General features: G+C 37.2%; 1 protein-coding gene across 1 annotated transcript; it reads right to left on the reverse strand.

The window, feature by feature from the left end:
• Positions 1-615: 615 nt before the first annotated feature.
• Positions 616-23,312, reverse strand: LOC119654396. Its single transcript, XM_038059777.1, has 2 exons — positions 23,290-23,312; positions 616-2,163 (listed from the first exon to the last, which is right to left on the reverse strand). Exon 2 carries the CDS (start codon positions 2,161-2,163, stop codon positions 928-930), a length of 1,236 nt encoding a protein of 411 aa, XP_037915705.1. The 5' UTR covers positions 23,290-23,312; the 3' UTR covers positions 616-927.
• Positions 23,313-23,342: the final 30 nt, after the last annotated feature.

Raw genomic sequence — 23,342 nt, forward strand, 5'->3', positions numbered from 1 at the left:
ACCCCGTGCACAATATTGGGTTGTATTCACGATAATAGAATTTATACCTGTTGGTACTTCTACATACTTGTATGTATTCTAACATTTTACCCATCCAGGCTAAGACTCCTTTCTGTCGACTATGTCTAAGTCGTAATTTCTTTTCCATGTATCCCATCCGAACCTTCTGTATTTGTCTTGGCGAAATTTTGCAAGTCATGCTTCAAGCCGCTTAGCATTTGAATTTGGTTTCTATTTTTTAAATCAGTACTTGTTATCTCCCGACTAAGCATATAAAAGCTAAACAAAAAACTATAGTAGAAAAGTAATAATTTTTTGCTCTAAATACTTCACAGGTTATATTGAAAATGATTTAACCTTGGAAAAGGCAGTGAACTCTGTGACGAATCGTGTCTCCGATCTTCTTACCTCAGAAATGTGGTCGAACTCGTATACGTAGAATGTTTGAATTTTCAATCCAAAAATATATTATTTGGTACGTGGTTGCTGCCATCACTCCCAGAAAGAACCCAGGCCATTCGAATCCAGATGGATCCCATATGAATAACTACAGCTACAGTGCTCCATTCAACGCTGACATTCCATCACAGGACTATCACAAATAAACAACGCTCCCTATTTAATAGTAATATTTATTCACTATTTTCCATAAAAAATATTTCACAACAAATCACAGTGGCATTATTTGAAATCCTTTACATATCCAGATTTTATAATTTCTATTCTCATATAAGATAAACGAAATGAATTATAGTTCGGAAATCTCAGACATTTTGTGGCTATCAAACGAGTTTCCATCAAGAATATAAAAAATACAAAGTTCGCTAACCTCTAAAATTAGCATATATCGTGCTTTATTCATTTTGGCAACGAGATTCACACAATCTGCAAATGCATAGTTTTATAATCCAAGAGAAAATGAAGATTTTAAACTATATTTAAATATTTTATTCCTTTAACGATGCTTCCGTTGCAGTCCATTGACGTGTGGTGATCCAAAAATGTAACCCCATTAACAACGTTAGATTGTATACTGCAAGGATATTCAGCTCCAAAGGCTTGCCTGCCCCAGAACAGTTTGATGCAGTATTCATCGTTTGATGATAAAATTATGTTCCGGTCGAGCATGATATTCAGGTCGCAATTGTACTGTGTTTTTTGGTCGACGATACTTCCTCGGTAAATAAGTTCACCTTCCGATTGGATTTCAATGTCAATTGACTCAAAATAGACTTGATCTTGATTGTGCTCGCTTAGGTTTCTAGGCATCAGCCGGCTATTAATTACAAGTCCCAGCAACGATATGAAGCGATCTGTTTTCAATGTGAAACTTATCTGCGACTGGGCTTCTGAGATCATAAGCGGGCGACAAGCTTTGTAGTAGACACGTTCTATGTGGTTGCACTCATGTAAAAGGTGCGTTTTTGATCGTTCCAATGCATTGTGTTCGCCACCCAAGGCTTTTTGTCTATCACTAAATTGCATTAGCTCCGTGAGTTCGAGATCGTTGAACACTAGTTTATAATCAATTTCACTCAATCCTAGCCTCTTGCACTCCTGATGACACCATTCTCTTATAAAGCAATTCAATTGATTACACGGCGTGCTCAGCTTCACCATGAGTTTCAGGCAATTCTTAGTCACGTGGTAGTAATTAGATTTCAACGAGTTCATAAACTGATAACCATTCAAACAGCACTTATTGAAAAATGTGATGCAAAGCTGAAGTAAGGGCTGCAGATCCATATGGAAGCTCAAATCGATTGTGGGCAGAATATTTTGGAACCGGAGCTTCTTCTGTATGGCAGCCAAACAGAGAGCCACTAGATCAGTTAGAATATACTTCTCGGCACTATAATATAGCTCAATGCTATTCTCGATGGTCTCTTTCGTGAAGTCGACCTCATTCGTGTAAATATATTCAATCATGAGGCGAAATGTTTCCGTGCTTATATCTAGGATCTCGACAGAGTGCTTCTCTGACATGGGGCCGTAGAACATGGCTTCAAACACCGGACTGGCTGCCGATAGAATTAATTTATGGCATTTTATATTGGTTTGCTCGACTGTAAATGAACAGTCCACGAATTTCTGCGAACGAAATAAATCATAATAGCGATGCCCCAGACTCGGATTTGCATGTAAAAGTGATCTTGAAGACATCTGTAAAGAAATGAATAAATGTTTGTTAGATTTCTTTTTTTTTTTCAAATTAAATTGAAATTTACATGCCTAACAGGCTATTGAAGTTTATTGTGCATTTATCACGCAATAAATTTATATTATACGGTAGACCCACAAATTACCAAGTCGCACTAAATCGGAAGCAAATGTAAAGATAGAAGCGCAGTTAGTTAAGAAAACGGTGCTTATGGAATTCTATTATTTCACAAATTATAAATAAGTTATTTTCGCCAAGAAATTTGAACTAATTTATAGCGCTCCCAAGACCTACTTTTTTCCAGCTGACTACATTTTTAAAGACTTTATACTAATCCACTGGCCTCACTAAACACGGCCAAATTATATTAGTAATATAAAATGAGTGAAAAAAGAGGTTCCTTCGTTTTTCAAAATTTTGGATAATTCAAAATTTTATTAAAATCCGTTCGCTGATCGGCTTTGTCGTCTCCTCGATAATGTTTAACGGGTTTATGCTAACCTTCTGAGTGGTTAGAGCACACGGCTATCGTACGGATGGCCACGGTTCAAATCTCACTGGTGCCAGTGGAATTTGTATCGTGATTTGACGTCGGATACCAGTCGCCTCAGCTGTGAATGAGAGTAATAATCTCGGGCGACCGCAATGCTGACCACATTGTCTGCTATAGGGTACTGTAATCCTGTAGTATACCAATACAGTCTTAAATGAAGTGCTCTAACACACTTCAAAGCCCTTATTCACTTAATTGTGCGCCAACCATTATTTTTCTTAGCTTCTTCCAATCTTCTCTGTAGTGATTCTTCAGGTATGTAATCACATTCAAAAGTATACTAGTATTACTCTTCCTGCAGATGATGGTCATCGTCGTCGTCGTCGAGGCTCGACAGCCCCTTTCGGGTCTTGGCCTTCATGGTGTCCTTTCTCCAACCAGATCCATCGATCGCGTCCTCCGATTTCGAAATCCGAGCAGTGATCCGCTGTCTTTGTCAACAGAATCTACCCAGCGCTTTCGGGGTTTTCCTACTGATCCTCGTCCTTCTGCTCTTCATTTTAATACCCAAGTATCCGAGTGTCGTCCATACGTTCAATCTCCATGCTTTAATCAGATCTCTTTAATCCGCCTCAAACGCAGGTGTGACGCTATTAGTGTCATTCTGGTAAGGCTTATCAATTTTGCTGTAATTCGCAAGTCAAGCATTACTTTTTACAGTACATTTCGGTCTTTTGATCAGCTGATCAGTTGTCGATCTTCCGGTCCGAAAATCTCCTTGGTGTTCACCAGTCCCAATATCTTGGCGATTGTAAAATTGCTCGTTAACTTCATCATTCTTTTCTTGAGTTTGAGTGTGTATATTGATAAGCCATATATTAACAAAAACTATTTGGATCCGAAACGTCCACAATCTTGCATATATAGGCTTGAAGTCGATAACATTTGCCTCACGATGAAAGCGACTCCAAACTCACGTTTCCCTGCTAGCTTCCCACTTTTAAAGATTTTCTGTCTAACTTCATGTTGATTATCTCTCAACTATTTCAATTCGTTTGTTGGACTGCTAGAACCCCAACCTAGTATTTGCTAGCCTGTTGAAGTAGGTATTTCACAGCACCAGATTTGTTTAGTAATCTAACATCTAATCTAAGAATCCAAGAGGGTAGTGATTCATTCGTTTGTGCCATCGAGGCTATTTAGCATACTCCTGGGTTTTGGTAGTTGACGGGTTATTTGCCCATCGCTCCCAACCCACAACCTGGAGGAAGGCCAATTGGATTAGGCCCCCTGCATGAAAGAGGTATTCCAACTAAGCTGAGGTACTCTTTTATTTCACTTTCCTCGGTCACAAGTATTTTTACTGAAACCCTCCTCCTTTATCTGGGCTTAGTACCAGCATGCTATTTACATAACATGGGGGATGATGTTCAAGACCTCTTTTATGGCGCTAATGGGCACCATTTCAACGGAGGACTAGGAGAAAATACCACCTTAAGAAATTTACAAACGTCGAAATTTTATGCATTTCTTTCACTTTGTAATGGTTATAATAATTGAAGGTTGGTGAAAATTATGTTATGATCAGTCAAAATCATATTGCACCTAATTGCCTTTGGAATTATCCTACCGACACGCAGTTGGATGTCTCTATGCTAGCCATGCTTGGTAAGGTGGATCGGATTTTTTAAACACTTTAGTTCCCCTCACATCATCACAGGAAAATTTCGTGTCTAGTATAATTGCGCGCTGGGTTCGCAACAGGATGAATCCAAATTTCGGGGAAATCCCAAAATGTTATCTAAAACAGACGCGCACTTAAAATGGAAATAAACACAAAAACTGTTCAATCGCGTGGAACTTAATTTCGTTAAGCCGAAAATGCGAGAAATTCTATTCGGGAGAGCAAAATCAAGAAGGTGATTGTGTTTGACAGAATTCCAACGAATGTCCTAGCAATATGCTATGTAGCAATTAGTCCTCTCCGCTGTTCATTGTTTGCTGAATGCCCACTTTACCGCGAGCTTAAAATGTGCTCAAATCACTCCTGTTCCAAAGGGAAACGAAAATTCTTTCCAGATAAATATAGGCATATTCCCACCCGCTAAACCTGCAGCAAAATCTTTAAATCGCCATCAGCGGTATAACATACCGGTTCTAGGCCTGCCTTAGTAAAGAACTCCAGGCATCCCGGTTTTGCGTCGAGGCTTACCAATTCGATATCCAAATCTTCCAACCGATCATAAAATCAGTCATCGATCTATTCCCAATTACCCAACCGAATGGCCAAATGCTCGGAATTGATTACAAGGCACTAAAAATAACCTGTCTCCTTGGGAAAAAGGAAGATTTTACCACAAATAGCAATATGGACTCGTCTATGTGATGAAAAATATGCTTGACTCTCAACCGCAACTCTATGATTCTTAGCTTCCTAGTTGAACAGCAGTTCCGCAACAGTGACCCTCACCATATATCAATGCTGCTAAAATTTCAAATTTTCATTCCTTTCACAAGTCTCTTCTCCCTTTTTACAACAAACGTTCCTTAGCGCACTCTCAACCGCAGTTAAGAAAGTTTTTTCAATATGCTGGCGACCAAGTTCGTTTGAATTAATGTTTGAACGAGCTATAACCATACTTCACCAAGTGGAAACTGGCCCTCATTCAGCAAAATTTTCGGACGATCAACCATTGCGGGAAGAGGATCAAAGTGACCCCGAGCATGGCATCCAACAACAAGAATCTGTCCCTTAACATCAATTCAATTCCTTCTTCTGATCTTATACACCCCCACACCACATGGAGAAAATGTAAAATGACAGTGGCACGAATCCTTCTTTGTGATTCCGCCCAAACACCGTCGTGGCTAAATACAATTCCTTATTCCTCGAGTGTACATTTCGCATCTTCTGCAAGAACTGATTTTTTCCAGCCCTCATTTCATACAGCAATGATACCAATCTACTCTGCAAGAATAAGGTCCACAGCGTTTCCAATCAACTTTCTCTTAAGCTATATCTCTCATCCTCTCTCTCATGGCGAAATGACTTTGGTGGTTGACTATAATCAACTCAGCTGATCATTTTGGACATTATCAACTTATATAATTATTACAAATTTTAAAAAGATGCAATATACGATATATGCAAAAGAGGGGTGTACATCCCAGGAGCAGACTACGAGAAAGTTTGCTGGGAATCCTACTATGATTAACAAAGTTACAGTAGGTCAAAGTTACCTCTTCGTCAAATTGGGTAAAAATATCAATTCCTTATCGAATTGAATATCATTTTGCCCTGAGGTAAAATTTCAAAGGAATTCGAAGGCCAGAGCGGAATCCGACAATGTTGCATTCTGTCGCCAAAGCAATTCGTTCTCGTTATTCATCAATAGAACATGATATCTGCCCTCAAGCATATTGACTACGCTGTTATTATCTGTTTCCTCTCCCACCATGAACCTTGGCAAAATAATTCTACATTTGGAAAAGGAAGCAAACAGAGTTGGGCTAAAGATAAATATCAACAAAACCAAAATCCTCGGTTTAACAGTTTTGCAGCGTTAAATTCGCCTTCGTTATTTCAATCAACAACATCAAGTTGAAGTTGTTCCCAATATCACTATATAACCTAGAAACATGAAAATTGTTTGCCACTATCAATTGAAAGCTACAAAGTTTGTTCTGGTTTTGTGAACGATGAGTCACTCTGGTCCAAAATGTGAAAGCTGATTAGAACACGGTGGCAGTGTGTAGGTCATACATTAAGGAAAGATAAAGATTCTTCTTTTGGTTATACTATGCACTTCAACACCATCGTATAATTCGCTCTAAAATTACACGGCAGAAAGCAGTTGCAAAGATTAGTGCAACAATATAAACTTTCAATTTTTGATTTATCTAAAATTGCGTCTTTATCAGCATAGTACATAATAGTTCAGATTGTAAGATTTATCTAGGCGTATGATATATTGTTCAATCTTGTAGGCGCTTCATCTGCGGCTATAAATTATTCTACTTGTGTTGCTCTTTTAAAAGCTTGAAGAGTGTTCTATTGCTTAAAAAATCTGCATTTGACATAGCTTTTATCAGGTGAAAATCAGTTTCAATAAAAATAGTAAACGCATATCCGGTTCTTATTACGGATGTTAAAATACGACTAAATACGGCGTAACATAAAAGAATTATTGATCTTTTCAGTTATCTTCAATAACACAATTTTCCGTCGGTAATATTGTGATGCCCTTAACAATAGTATTATATAAACACCATAAATTATACGATACATGGACAACTTTATAACTATTTCATAATTACTTTTGTTTTTCTTTTTCTATATCATGATCAATTATATCAAAACAGTTTGCCTAATCAAACCCATTTCAGATTTACCTTTTTCATTGATGAATACGGCATTACTGCCAGACAAAAACGTGCCATTGACACACTTATTTATTGGGAGATTACATTGTGTAAACTTTACGGCACTATTTAGTTAGTCCTCATTACCAGAGCTGATAATTGAATAAAGTAATTTCATTGAGGGCGGTAAAATCACTACGCGAATATTTTCTCTGTAATCCAAGTAAAGATAAATTACTGTAATAGGACAGTTGTTTAGAGTATGCAATATTAAATAATTAAACCCTCCGAGATATGTATGGATAGAAACGATTGTGAAAACATTCCGAAATAGATGATGATGTGATCCCCATCATATAATCGAAACCAAGGCTAGTCAACTATATTTCTTGCGCAGAATTTGTTTTATATGTTAGGAATTTGGCCAAAGTTCTGTGAGATGAACTAAACTTCGTCAAGGTGTGAGCTTTTGCAATGCTCTTCCACTTTTTTCACCCTTCAAATTATCTGGATAAGTATTTAAATGTATTTTTAAGAGCTTTCTCCCTTTATTGGACTTGCATTTCTGGCCCGAAATACGAATACTACGCTACGCTACGCTATCAATGTCCTTTAGAAGAAAGATTTGACTTGGCCACGAACATTTGCCCTCTTCTGCTTCATTTACACAAGAAAATGTTATCATTTTATTGTTTTGAGAGTTTTCCAATTTTATTATCTACGAAGTTATCATTAAAAGATTTTTGTTTCATTTTTCAGAATTCACTAAATCTCGCTCCTTCTCAGTCATAATCTCTCTTATCTTTGATAAGTGTGTGTCGTAAATAACATTTCACTTGGTATAAACATTGAAAAAGTAATCCTAAATGTATTTTTTCAGCGTATTTTCTTAGACTTTTAAAAAGCATATCACTAATACTCTGTTAAGATGTATCAACCATACTATAAGGGGGATGCGGCAGTTGTTTAGTAAAAAAATATTTTTTTTTCTCATTTTCTTTTCAATTTAAATTTGCAGCAAGAGTAGTGACTTCTATAACTTTATGAAAATTGCGAACTACTTTTCTAATGTTCGAATATTTTTGCTTCTTCCTCAATGCCACGGATAACAAGAAGGAATGGTATCGGCGACAGAATGCAACTTTGTTGGAGTCCGCTTTGAACTTCAAATTCCCCCGAGATTTAACCTCGATGCAGCAACTGACATTGTGCATCATCACATGTCACTCTAGTAATCGCTATTAACTTGTCCGGAATGCCGCTTCTTCGTAAATCATTCCAAATACACAATACACTCCCCGTTACTGCTATCGAAAATCTTCTCGAAATCGATGAAGAGCTGGCGAAATGAAAATCCGGATTTCGCACACTGCTGCGAAATGATCCGATGGGTTATGATGTGATCAATGCAGGAGAATCCAGAGCGGAAACCACCCTAACCTCTGTCGATTAAGCTTTCGCGATGTTCTTTAATGCGGTCCAGGATAATTTTAGCTATTATCTTTGCGACGGTAGCAAACACGCAAATACCCCTCCGTTTGTCGCACTCAAGACAGGTTACTTTCTTCGGAATCTTAACGAGCATTCTCTTCTTCCACTTACTAGGGAAAATTTCAAGTTCGGATAAGTGGAAGAAGCAGTTCTGCAAATACAGCTGGCGCTGAGAAAACCACCGGGGGGCGCTGAATTAAATTGAGTAAAAAATATAGTACCATAACTACTACTAACCTTATTTGAGCAGTTATCGGTATGTAGGGTGTTTCAAGGCCTAGACATCGTATAGGGATAGCCTGTTAATTTTTTTCCATGAAAGAAATGATTACGTTCCAGCCCCCATACTCCCCCTTTTAAAACAAATGTTTTAATTGAGACCATGACTATCTACGTTGAAAAAAAGGTTAGTGACTCAATGTAGATAGACGTTACTCACTGCATACGTGTGGGTTTACCGTTTCCACCCTCCCACCAAATTTCATGTAAATCCGGAGGGGCTAACACAAGTTCGGTAAACTGACATTTTCATTTAGGACAATTTAAAAAGCTTAAGGTTGTTTTTCACACTTTAGCGATATATAGTGTGAAGACTACAAAACATACATTCGATGATGCTATGCGTGTGTAAATTCCGCCGCCCACACAGCAGGAAATTTGATGCGTTAAAAAAAGGGAAGAAGACTCTTTAGTTCTAATGAAGACAACGCAGTTAGAGCACAGATAGAAAAAGACGATCTCAATTAATGTTTTAAAAGATGGATCTACAGGCTTAAGAAATACATTGTTATCAATGGAAACTACGCCGAAAAAAAACAAACCGGTAATGATCAATAAAAGAGGAAACAAACAACCGTCTGTTAATTTTTTTATTTAAATTTACCGAACTTTTGTTAATCTTTTTTTTTTGGTATGAGGGATCACAATTCCATATCTACTTCATGTTGGACTGGACCAGACGTAGAGCAACTTGCTCCCATTTTTTTGGTCTACCGACCTGTCGTTTTGGGCATAACATCCGTGTATTCAAAAAATAGAAAGAATGTTTAAAAGTTTCATCCAGAGCAGAGACAACTCAACAGACACTGCCTCATCTCTACCCTGAAAACTGCGAGACTCAAAGTGGCAACAGATTGAAATTGGCCCCTTTTTATATAATTGGAAACACGACGAGAGTGCTAATTATATGGAACTTAAAGCCGCCAGTACTTCAAGGTCCGGAAATTCGATATCTTTAGCAACTATCTGCAGCTGCCGTTCTGGAACCATAGATATTACCTGCCGAAGGCTCCTATCTCCCGCAGCTTATAAAGATAAATTTTATCCACAACAAACGGTCAATGTATCGCTCATAAATTTCATCGTTATATAGGCTCAGTGTTCACAATTTTCAATGCTAAAAACGTAAGTTTCCAAGGATTGCATGAGAACTGTCAAGACCAGTGGCAGCGTTCATAAAAATATTTATCAGTGATGAAATTTTGCATACTGCCTAAGCGGCCTGTGCGACAACCGTCGACAGGGCGCATCGAAGCACACACGTACCAGTTTGCCTTATCTCTTTTCTGACTGGCCGAATCGTTTTTCAATAGAACACCGGCCCCATGAACCGTCTAAACTGACAGGCCAGTTGGATCTCACCTACATTCTAGCCACCGGTCAACTGTATGTAAGGCGTAACTGACAGTCCGGCTTAATAGTGGATGGCGGCCTTATAACTGCTGCACTGAGTGGTAGTTCCTTTTGTTATCTATGGGACAAGTAATGATTCTTTGCCAGACATTAGGCATTAATTCGCTATCCAAAAACGTGTAGTTGGTCGACTTCATATTTAACCAGTTCGGCTGTAAATCGATCAGCTCCTCGCGCCTTATGATTGTTAAGCACATGAGCTGCATGGACTATTTTCTACATGTTTGATGGTAGCCACACTTTTCCATCATCTTCGGTTGGTGGGAGCTCCAACTTGCCAATGTTCTGGTTGTTGAGCAGTTCATCAAAATACTCAACCCCCGATATGCCCATACGGTTGGAAATCAGATTCCCCTCTTTGTCTCAACAGGATAAATATCAAGGTGTGAATGACCTGATTTTGTTGGGTTGCTAGTAAAACTTGCGTGTCTGGTGCGGTTCCATCTTGTACTTTTCGAGTTCACAGATCTGTTGGTTTTCCCAGGCTTATTTGTTTTATATGGGTGCAGACGTATCGTCTGAATATGGACTATGTCCCTATCTGGCTGATATCGGCCAGCAGCCATCAGGCCGTACAGAGAGCACCCGTTCTATGAGAAAATCCACAAATGGCAAAATTTTTCCTCCTTTCGTGACTTCGTAACAGTCATCTTTCATGCAGGGTTGTCACTCCTACCTACCTCTCCACCTATAGAACATGAGGCACGGTTGATCCCGTTTTAAGGCGCGCGAGACCAACCTTCACACCTCAATATTTGCACTACTTTTTTTTTTGGAAAAAAAATCTCTCAGCGATCACCACGTGGAAGTTGGGATATGATTTGGCAGTAGAACTGTTGGTCTCTTTGGTTCACAAGTGTTTCCCAGGCTTTGTGCTCCATCGTGGGTACCAACCCAGTTTCACTCTAGGACTTATACAACGTGTTGACCGTTAGTTTGGGTAAGAACTTTTGTATTAAATTTCCATGTGTACAGTGTTTTGCGAACCGTTTGTTCCTTTCTTCAGTCTAAGACCTCACGAAATCCATTAGATTTATTTTGTTAAATATGATATTATGTATAATAAATAATCGTTGTTACGACAATTGGATCAGGGCCCTGAAGTGTACTAGAGCACTTCACTCAAGACCGGAACGGTACACTAGGATTCCAGTACCATGTAGGAGGCAATGTGATCAGCATTGAGCTTGCGGTGATTATTTCCCTGGTTTGAATCAGGTAGTCATTTACAACTGAGTCGACTTGAATCCGACATCAAGTCACGATACAAAACCCCACTGCTACTAATCAGATTTGAACCGTAAACTTCCGTACGACAGCCTAGTGCTTTAATCGCTGGGCTATCGGGACACTTACAGGTGCTTACAAAATTGAAGGCACAAAGAGTAAAATTTTTTATAATCTTAAATATTTCAATAAATTCTCATTAATTTTAGAAGCAAATCTGTTTCTTTCAACTAGCATTGCATTAAAAATTAAAGGGGATTTCCCCGAAAACTGCAATCTTATGCGACACAAAATGGAAGGCACAAAAATTTATCAACAAGATTTTCTGCGTGTTCGGACGGTGTTTATCGATTGAAATTATCTGAAAATATTTCTGTATATACATTGTTTGTAAATTTTCCGGATTTGTTTTGAAAATACTATTTAGAACAAAATAAGGAAGGAAACACCAGTTGGAGAGGGAAAAATTATTGTTAAGCTTGTTTGTGAAGGGAAAACTTATCGCGAAGTTGGTAGAATGGTCGGGAGATTATTTTCATCGGTAAGAACGATTGTAAACAAATGGAAAAATGACGGAAGTTTGATAAATAGACCTGGTAGCGAGCGGAAAAGGCTACTAAAGCTTCTCGACGAACGGTATATTCATCAGCAAATCAATAAAGAACCAAAAAGGTCCATAAACAACGTACGAGCTGAAGCTGTAATGATCCGCAAACCTATTTCTAGAAACGATAAGAAGAACGAAAACTTAATGTATTTGCCGCTGGTTTGTTTGGAAAAAAGCAAATACAGCCCTGAACGGGAAAAATTTATCAGCAGCAGTAAAGCAAACAAAACCTTAAAAAGTTATCCGCAAAGTATCCATCTTCTTTTCCTTCAGCCTTTGTCCCGTTCACAAGCGGGGTCGGCTCGTCGTGATCGGCTTCGCCATTTGGCTCTATCGAATGCCTGATCTAGGTCCAATCTCGAGGCTATCAAATCCCCATCTAGCGTATCAAGCCACCGTTGTTTAGGTCTGCCTTTTGGTCGTTTACCATCGACTTCGATGTTCAGACCAATCTTGGCAAGTCAATTCTCATTGGCACGAATTGCGTGACCATACCATTGAAGACGCCTCTCTCGCAACTTTTCCACGATCGGTGCAACCCCATAACGATGGCGGATATCCTCATTTCGGATGTGATCTAAACGTGTGACGCCACTAGTCCAAATATGTTAAAACGTAATCCTTAAAGATTGGCAAAATATCGCGTCTAATACTACGGAGAAACTAGTCGAAAGTATGCCCAGACGATTGCAAACAGTGAAAGATGCTCGAGGATACTCAACCAAGTACTAAAAGGACAACAAGACTGAAATATTATAAATTTAATTTCTTTGTGCCTTCAATTTTGTGTTGCATATTTTGATTTTCTTGTTCTTAGTCTTTATATCATGTATATATATATAAATGGCATGAAGGTATCACGTTGCTGAGTACCATCTATAAGATATTCTCCTCTATCTTGCTAGGCCGGATAGCCGCATACGCTCAGAACAGCATTGGCCCATATCAAAGAGGCTTCACTCCAGGCAAATCAGCAACAGATCAAATTTTTTCTCTGCGGCAAGCGATGGAAAAACTGTTGGAATATCGACATCAGTTGCACCATCTTTTCATCGACTTTAAAGCCGCCTATGACAACATAGCCAGAGTGAAACTGTACACGAGAATTCGCTATCCCAACGAAATTGATAAGACTGACTAGGCTGACCCTGACCAATGTGCAAGGCCAGATAAAAGCAGCAGGATCACTCTCGAGACCATTCAACATCAACAACGGTCTAAGGCGAGGGGATATCCTATCATGCGTCCCTTTTAACCTGGCCCTGGAGAAAGTGATTCGCGATGCATCCTCTTCAAGTCCACCCAACTACTATGCTGACGATATTGATATCATGGGATTAACAGCCCGAGATGTACAGCCTACCTTCATCTAGATCGAGCAGGCGGGAACAAACGCGAGAGCTTGGGCTGCACATCAATGAAGGCAAGACGAAGTACATGGTGGCAACGTCAGCGCCAAAACCAAAAGAACGAACAACGTCGAATCGCACTGGTCAAACGAAAACAATGAAAGGAGGCTACAACTTTGAGACCGTTGAAAATTTCTTCTATCTAAGGTCGAAAATCACAACCGATAACAGCTATGACGATGAAATCCGTTAGCAGCCAACAGAGCCTATTTTAACTTACAAAAACTGTTTCGCTCGAAACGTCTCACCATAGGGTCAAAGCTCTTACTGTACAATACTATGACCTTGCCAGTCCTTATGTATTTCTCGGAGACTTGGATTCTTAGCAAAAAAAAACTGCGAACTCTTGGCCGCGTTCGAGAGAAGAATTCTCCGAAGAATTTTTGGCCCCCTGCATGAGATGGACAATTCCGTAGCCTACATAACGACGAAATCAATGAACGATACCATGACCGTCAGGTTGTGGATAAAATCCGGCTCAATAGGTTGCGGTGGGTGGGTCACTTAATCCGTATGGACGATGATCCAGCCCGGAAAGTCTATAAGGGCAGTATCTATTGTAGGAAAAGAAGACGAGGCAGACACTGCCTGAGATGGAGCGATGGCATTTGTCAGGACGCCAGACAGCTTTTAGGGATATCGAATAAGTGGACCTCAGCGCAAAACGTCACTCAGCGTCTGAAGTGGCAGGCCTGGATACCGGTTTTTGCGCGTTGATAATGAATGTTTTTTTATTATATTATTAAGAAAAAACTACTTTATTTCCCGCAAAGTTTTAATGTAGTATGATCCAAAGCAATAAATTGCCACTTGTGCCTTCAATTTTGTGAGCACCTGTATGTTATATGTACATACGTTTTCGGAGTAATAAGTATTATATCTTCATTCATATGAGAAGCACGATATTTGCGAGCTACGACAAGATAAATAATAAAACACTGACATCGGTAGTTATTACTCCCACTTAATTAGATTACCAAACAATAATTAAGACATAATCGCAAGCTCAGGAAGATACGAAAGTTAACCTAATAAATTTGAGAAGTTATTGCACGGAAAAAATGAACAAATGATTCTATTGATGTACATACATTGACTTCTTATTTACATTGTTGAATTAGTTTATTGGCATACACTTTCAGGTAAACAAAATGTTAAGATAAATTTTGAGGTGATTCTCAGAAAAATAATTAAAATTTGGCAAACTATTTATCACAAGTTTTGTTCAACTTTTTACTACATTTATTTATAATTTTTTATTTGAGAAGAAAGCCCTTAAAAGTATTTTTGCATAAAACGTTTTTTTTACTGGATTAATTCTCTAATTTTCTATCAAATATAGGCCAATTAACTATTGCATAAATTTGAGCAGTAATTGAAACTAAGTGAGCGCACAGACCCCCATTTCTGTTGGGGCTGATCAACGAATAGTTGGTCAAATTTTGGTGGTTAGTCTGCTTCTAACAACAAAAGTACACACATAACAATGGTTTGATCTAGATTATAAATATTGATTCAGAGAAAATCAGCATCGAATATTATTTTTACAATTTGATCGAGATCATTTGAATTTCTGGACTAGTGTTGAGAGAAAAGAAAGCTGATTGTAGCTAAACTTTTCGGGGAAAGATTTTGTTTATTTCTTCAAAAAACGAAAAAATCATTTGACAGACGTCATACACTCACCGAAATAATTTTAAAGTCATCGAAATTCTTGATACATGCAAAAGGAGTGTACATTTTTTCCACCCTATATAGTTATGTGAGTCATCAAATGAAAAGTCTCGGTTTGTGGCTGGTCTTAGTTTTGATATTTGTTCGAAATGTGGGGAGTGTGGTGGGTCAAAAGTGATTATTTCTTTCGGAGAAATTAACCAACCGAAAAATTTAAAGTTCATGCTAGAATCACAAAAATGCAGCAATATAAGCTATAACATAGGGCATAAACCTTCCAAGTTTGGTGTAAATCGCGCTTCTGTGCAAATTCAACGGCTTTGAATGGCTTTGAATGTCACTATCACACGAAAGTGCATATTCTCACATAATATATATATATATATATATATATATATATATATATATATATGGTCGCCCCTCGGTCCGGTTGGGCGGGAAGAGGGTCCGTGGGCTTTTTGAACTATTATATATGTTATACCCTAAGTACTAATGGGACAAATGTCCACTCAAATGTTTTTATAAAAGAAATAGACAAAACCTTTCATACCGGAAGCGTCCAGCTTCTGCTTCCCCGATTTGTTCAAATTACCTCCCTTGAGCACAAATTTAATAGTAACGAGTCCTTTCATCTCCATTCTGGCCCCATCGTTGGCAGCGGTGTCCTTCATTGATATTATTTTTTATGTAATTCGAAACATGATCAATACCTCCAAAACAGGACCATTCAGATCGTGTCTGGCCGAAGTATTTTAGAAAATAGTTTATCAGAGAATTTCATGCTTTGCGTAATCATCGATGTAAAATTTGATTAACTAGCATATGTGGTTTTCACAAATTTCCACAAATGTAATATTAGTACAAACCGAGGAAGAAAACGAAGTTCGTTTTAAAAATAATTAAAATAGTCGATTATATACCTTTTTCTTTACACACACATGTTAAACATTCTAGTGGAAAATATTTGAGAGATTTTTTGCACCTTAAATTTTTAAAACAATAGGAAATAGAATATGGCAGGCATATTTTTTTTTACTTTGCATGTGTGCTGATATATCCGAAACAAAACACTCCCTCCTCCAAAGTGTTGTTGGAATTAATCTTATACTGAAATAGAAAATATAAAAGCAACGTTTGTGCCAAAAAGTTGAAGAAGACTAGTAATAAATCAGTTTCCAGATTTCAACTATTTTTCTGAAAATTACCTTTTTCCTTAAATCTGGCATCTACCTCAACACTAACATCAGGTTGTTGTTTTCCACGTCAATTCTTTCTCTGTTCACACATGGCCAGTGACCCCAAGCTTTCGTTAACACAAATCGGAGCATCGGAGTGCTATCGCCTAATACAATCTGCACCTACTTCGTCTCTTGAACGCAGGTAACGACAGGCAAAAGAAGGTAGAAGTAGCAGTGGATAGGTCACACTTTAAAGAAGAACGACTATGCTATGTAATGGAATCAGCTACCCCGAGCGAAACTTCGTGTATATGTAAAAAAGTATAGACTCTCGGGAAAAGTTGGAAAAGTTCCTCTCAGTTTGTACTAAAGTAAGCTGCATCAGCTAAAAATTACTTCCGTTTATTTTCCGATACTCTTTTCAAAGCTTTGTGTAAAGCAAAACCTGTCTATCTGTCTATCACACCCGATTTATTCGGAAACAGCTGAGGCTGTTGTCCCGAAATTTGGTGAGAACATGTCGTCTGCGAATCCCTTTACATACAGCGAGTAGTGCCATTTTGGGTTGAGTTTAATGGGGGCTTCCCATACATGTGCAAGAGGTGTGTAACATTTTTTTCACAAAATATGGTCATGTGGGGTATAAAATGAAGGGACTCGATTAACACTTGGCGATACTGATCTTATTTCTAATATTGGAATGAGAGCTCAAAATGTATGCCCAGAAAAGTGTAACTGGTTTCGTTCTCAGAACCTATCCAACGGAAAAATCTGAAATAAAGTCATAATAATACCAAATCTAAGCCTCAAAATACATTCTATTCCGATACGTGCTCAAATAAAGCTAATAATACTAGCATATTACAATATTTTGCAAATTTACACGAAATCAGTAATGTAATACACAATTTTGGAAAGATTGAAAAATTAAAACTATTATTAACAAAGTTACCGATCAGATTAAAGTTTTGTATTTCACGTGAATTTATCGCAATTTATGGTGTGACGTCATGATCATGTAAAGTGAACTCATATGAACGTCGAAGTTGGAGCTTTTGGGCACGAAGGAATATTTTGATTTTTTAGGCATGTACGAATGGGAAAACGTACATAGGAAATTTCTCATACAAGATCAAAACAAAACCTTTATACTTGAAGCGTGCAGCTTCCGGTATTCCGACTTGTTTATGGAAAACAGGACCCCATTGAATTCGGGTTACTGTCCGTTTATTTCGATCGAAACAGGTTTTACTTTCGAAATCAATTGCAGAGTGGGGGTCGTTATAAGTGTGGTTACTTAAATTAGGGGGCTATTTTGACAAACTAACCAATCGAAAAATCTGAAAATAATGATGATGTAAAGTTTTGGCCATTATTTTTACACAGATGTAGATGCCCAGATTGAGATAACAGACATTCTGTTCAGGTTTACTCTAAAATGTCTGGCGTTTAGATTTATTTACAGAACGAATATGTTTACATCTGATTAAAAATTACAAGAAGCGAATCAGATTGTAAAGCAATTTGAAAAGACATCTTGAACAGTACTAAAGTTCCTCCGGAGAAAAATACTTAGTTATTTATGTTTCAATTGTTTCAAAGAGTCTGGTGAATGAACAAATTAAACAGAAACAGAAAAATTGCCTAAACTTCTATTTAGTTTAATGAGACTGTAATCCATGACCGTGAAATATTGAAATTTGGGTTCCACAAAAATCATTTCATGTTTGTTGTGTACGACGTGAAATAAGATAAACAGAAGAGTGCGAAAATAGCATTATGGCTCACAGTGGGGTGGCGAGGGGAAAACCTCCAAAATTATTCTATTTTCCCAATTTTATTAACTTTTCGATAGTCGTACTAGTTACTTATGCGTTATTAGTATTAGCTTTAGTTTAATCAGATAATTTTAGTGCTACAGAAGCTTGCTAAAACGCTTTTTGTAAGTATTGTAAAACTTTGAGTTTTTGCCCTTCACGAACTTTTGTTTTGGGTGCCCACATGATTCAAGATGCTTTTATAAAAATGTCAGAATATATGGCTCTTGTACTTGAGGCGAAATATTGCATTGATTTAACTATATTATTTCTTGGGATTTCATATTACGTTTGGGAAACAAATGTTCTATATTTTTTAAGAACATTAAAAAAAAGTTTTCGATTAACTTTGGTCTGCAATTATTTTTTGTTTCCGTTAGCTCTGAATTCGATGTCAAAATCCTAGAAGTTTTTTATTTATATTCCATTGCTCACACTTTGCATAATTTTTCATTTTTTACCTCCCTTTGTAACCCTTTGTATTTTTCTATCTTAACACGATAAAATATTTATACGTAACTGGTTAATTTAAGTGGTGACTTTCTCATAATCATAACAGAGGCAGAAGCCATCAAGGACCGCGACCAGATTTCGGAGCGCACTTCTGTAGAGCTGCATTTAGGTATGGTCGGACCTTAAAAGGTGTATCTCACTCTTTCGCCTCTTAGTTAACAAAAATTAGCCAGAGGTGGTTCTTAACTCTCTCTTGATTTATAAAAATCAGCCAGAGATTTATTGGATGGCGGCTGCGTAAGCAGATCAGAAATGAGGGAACATCATTAATAAAAAATGAAAACAACAGGGGGCCTAGTATAGGGCTTTAGGAAACGGGATGAACAATTATTAAAAGAAACTCTTCAGGATCGCGTAGAAATATGCAATATTACACCTCACGACCGTGCTCATAATCCTATCTAAAATACAATTGTAATGTATATACTTAGCAATGCAACCTTCCTTATAGTAAGCATAGAAGATTCAAATTAGTAAATAATAATCTGAGATTCTGTCGTGTGTGAAAATGTTGACAGACGAACTAGTGTAAACAAATATGCACCATCTTGGACATAATGGGATTGTTGGGAAAATGCAACAACACCCATAAAAACCATTAAATAATTTAATTTTTATGTCGTACTGAATTTTTTTGGTCGACTTGGTATATGGTACTACCAAATGGCGTCCGCGACCATGTCTGCTCCTTTAGTTTAGAGAGGAATATATTATGATTTACAAAATCAAACTCTTTAGAGAAATCATAGTAAATGATGTGTACCGCCTGCCGTAAATAAAGTTGGAAAGGATAATATCAAGAATGCGATCGAAGGAGTTTTTGGTGGGTTGAATGAAAAATTTCGCATATTTCCTTATTTACATGCATTTGTATATTCAATTCAAAAGGTTTAAGTCCAAAATAGAAGCTCAGCATGCTGGGCATGGTCAGACTATTTTCACTTGAGTTCGGGACTAATATTCCACATAGGTTTTTTGACAAACAGATTCTACTTGTAGGGTGAATTAAAGAAGGTTTCAAGAGGTTAACCCCATTTGCTATTTTACATTTTTTTGTAATTATAACTATCTGAAAATAAGTTCTTAAAATTTCAAGTAGATCCGATAAAGATTGAGATATGATCGTTGAAAGAGAAAAATCCATTCCGTAAACGATCTTAAGTAGAAACTTTAAACGTGTTTTTCTACAAATGATATCAAAACCAAACGGGTAATCAGAATTACTCGAAAACAACTGAACCGATCTTTTCAAAACTCGGGAGGCTTATTCAATACAGAAAAATTTAATGTTTTATCGTTCAATTATTTCTCGATAAAAAGTGGCTATTTTATAGCCGGGAACGACGGTTTTTTCAGTGAATTGAATTGAACCATTAAGTATAACTGTCCGACATTTTGTGAACCCAATTTTGCTGCTATTCAACTAAATCCACGGTCATTTTTTGGTTCAGATGATCCACAATCGTTGGCGCAACAATCCATATTAGATCAGCGCCTTGAAGTGTGTTAGAGCACTTCATTCAAGACCGTAACGGTGCACTGTAGGAGGCAATGTGGTCAGCATTGCGCTCGCTCGAGATTATTACCTTGATTTGACTCAGGTAGTCAATCACAGCCTTATACTCTAACTACTCAGCTATATTTGTTTCTTCTCTAATATCTACATTTTAAGCAAGAAAAATTAATTCAAAAACAAAAATTTCGATTCAATTTTGATTCGAAAGAACAGTCTGTGCGTGCCACAACCAAATCAATCAAGTTATTAAAGAATACTTAAATCTTCTAGGGTTAAGGACAATATTTTACCAACTAATTGAAGATCAATCAAGGAGCGAAATGTCGAAAATGGATAAAGCTAAATAATACAGGCCCGGTGCTACGTACAAAGGAAAAATTGTTTAAGGCGAAAGAGTAAAACGATTGTTAAAAAATAGCAAAAATAAATGTAAAAATTTCCACTGAATCTTGATTGATCGATATTCAAAAGATCATCCCGAGTAGCCAGAAATGACCAAGAGGAGAGCTATCCCAAAAGCCTAAGAAAAGTTGGCTAATTTGGAGCTGGAAATAGAAAATAAAAATTAAACAAGTCGGGAAGACACTTCAGGTATGAAAAGTTTTGTGTATTTATTTTATAAAGAGATTTGGGTGTGCACTTGTCCTATTAGCATGTAGCACGTAAAATATGCATATATTATGTGAAAATATCCACTTTTAAGTGATATTGACATTCATAGTCTTGAATTTGCAAAGGAGCGACAGTTTTGACCTAGTATAACTTTGTTAGGTGTTGTTAACTTTATTTGAATAGGTATCGATATGGAGGGTATTTCGGAGCCTAGGCACCATATAATGGCAGCCCCCTGATTTTTTTCAGATTGTTCGGTTAAGCAGTTTCTGAGAATGGGTTCGTTAAAAAAATGATCACTTTCAAACCCCCGCATTCCCCACCTTTCCAACAAATATCAAAACTAAGACCGGCTTCGGAAAGTACTAACCGAGACCTTTAATCTGATACCCCGCATGACTATATTTGATGAAAAAAAAATGTACGCCCCCCTTTTGCATGTATAGGGACCCCCCCTCCCCCCTTAAATTCGACGTAAAAGGATGTAACTCACTATATGCGTGAGCGTTCACAGTTCCCACCTTTCCTGCCTCAGTTATGTAATGAGGTTCGGTCCCTGCCTTGGCATCCTCAGGCCATTAAAATTAGAAGATGCCTCTTAGTTTGAGTTTCACGAGTTAGAGACGAAGATGGTAAGAGGGAGACCTCAAATGAAAAGGAATTAGCTTTCATTTCAATATATTATACTTCAATATAAATCATCAAATGAGCAATAGCAAATCGGGGAAGCAAATTAAAAAATAAAAGCAGGTTGAAACGAAATATAAATAAAGCAGACTCCTTGGAGCAATCCACATATGTAGAACTAAATTCTAAAGATACTGGAAGTTTTATGGTATGGAGAACGAAAAACACTTTTGATTTTCAATGATTGTGGGTCAAAATCAACACAACAATGTACTAGAAAAGTACTTTACAATTCACGGTAAATTCATCACGTAGAAAACCAACAGCCAAGTTTAGCCATTCCATTATTTCATTAGTTAATTTCATTTATCAAGACATTAATTTATTTTGACAAATAGTAAATTTGTCTCGCAAATGGTATCAACCCAGTCGATTTTTCCATTGGGGAATTTTGGAGACAAAGGTGTATGCTAAATTTTACGAATCAGTTGAACGGTTAGGAAAATTCTGCTCAAGCAAAAGGCGATAAATGTCATTATTTGTTAAGATAAGTTTAAGTACAGAGAATTTTCTGCTCTTTCAATTGTCACGAAGATTTTTTATTTTATTAATTTTACACCCGAAAACCCTGCGCCAGTACCTTTATCGCTTCCTGTATAATATCATTAACTTTATTTGAAAAAACATCGGCATGAAAGGTGTTTTGATGACTAAATATCATCTAGGAACATCAAGACGATTTTTCAGGTGATTTGGGTAGTTTCTAGCCCTGTATTTATATGTACATTTTGTTACCCCCACTACACTACTTTCGACAGTATTCGACTAAAAAAATGACACCCCTTTCAACTTATATACCCTTAAACAACATAAAATAATGCCCTCATCATATGCAAAAGCCTTCATAATTCCAACATCTCCGGCAAATTTTGCGTCAATTATTGTCACCGCTTTCAAGTAAATTTCATGTGAGAGAACAGAAACTAGCTTCTTTACAGTTTTTATGAGAGAAAAATTATTTTATCACTTTCTGATTGGTACCTTCACTGCGAATAGCAAATACCCGACATATTTGTTTTTGTGCTCCGTATTTCTTCACCATCTGTTCAAACAAGGCTTCTTCACAACAGATCTAAACATCCAGGCTAACTCCCGGACTACTACACCGAACTTTCCTATTTGCTTAAAATTCTTCTATTGCAAACGAACCAGAATTTGCCAGTGAAAATCTTATATGAAATCGGGTCCCAAGGTGCAAAGTAAGGTCTTATCGGTAGCAAAAGTTTATTTTTACAACATACAGTTTAAGTTACACCATCTTATCTCGCCTTAATCAAGAATGTCCTACCTGAATCATTGAAATTTTTGATTCAGTTACGGAAAGAAAAAATGTTGAGGTATAATTATTAGAAATAGTCCAATAATAGCCAACATTTTGTCGGTAAAATGTTCAGAGTTAATTTTTCGACCGTAGATGTTTGTCCTGGTATTTGTGATTTATCGCTGCGGACATGTCACCATCAATTATTACAATAATGAAATAAAAAATGACAACATTAAGAAAGAAAAAATATGTACATAGACAATATTGCGTGATTGAACAGAAAATTTGTATTCTATGGCAAAGAAGGAGTACCGTAAGCGGAATCTTTACCTTCGGGTTAAATTTTCAAAATCTGTACACACTTTTATACCCAGGACTAGTTGTCAGCCTTGTTAAAGCAGAACTTACGTAAATATTATAATTTTGGATTATTGAAGTGAATCCTCAATGGTGAACCATTCACAAATTGATTTAATTTCTTATCGCTTCCCTTTCAATTGCTCAATCTACTTTGCTTTTCAAATCATACTGACTTCACTTCTGTCCAACATTTAACAATATGGCAAATCTATTTTGCACGAGTTACCTTTAAACAACCCTTTTGTCTGACCAACCACTCTAGGATCACTAAAATTTTTC

Source organism: Hermetia illucens, chromosome 4, assembly GCF_905115235.1.
Source record: "Hermetia illucens chromosome 4, iHerIll2.2.curated.20191125, whole genome shotgun sequence".
NCBI classification, from domain to species: domain Eukaryota; kingdom Metazoa; phylum Arthropoda; class Insecta; order Diptera; family Stratiomyidae; genus Hermetia; species Hermetia illucens.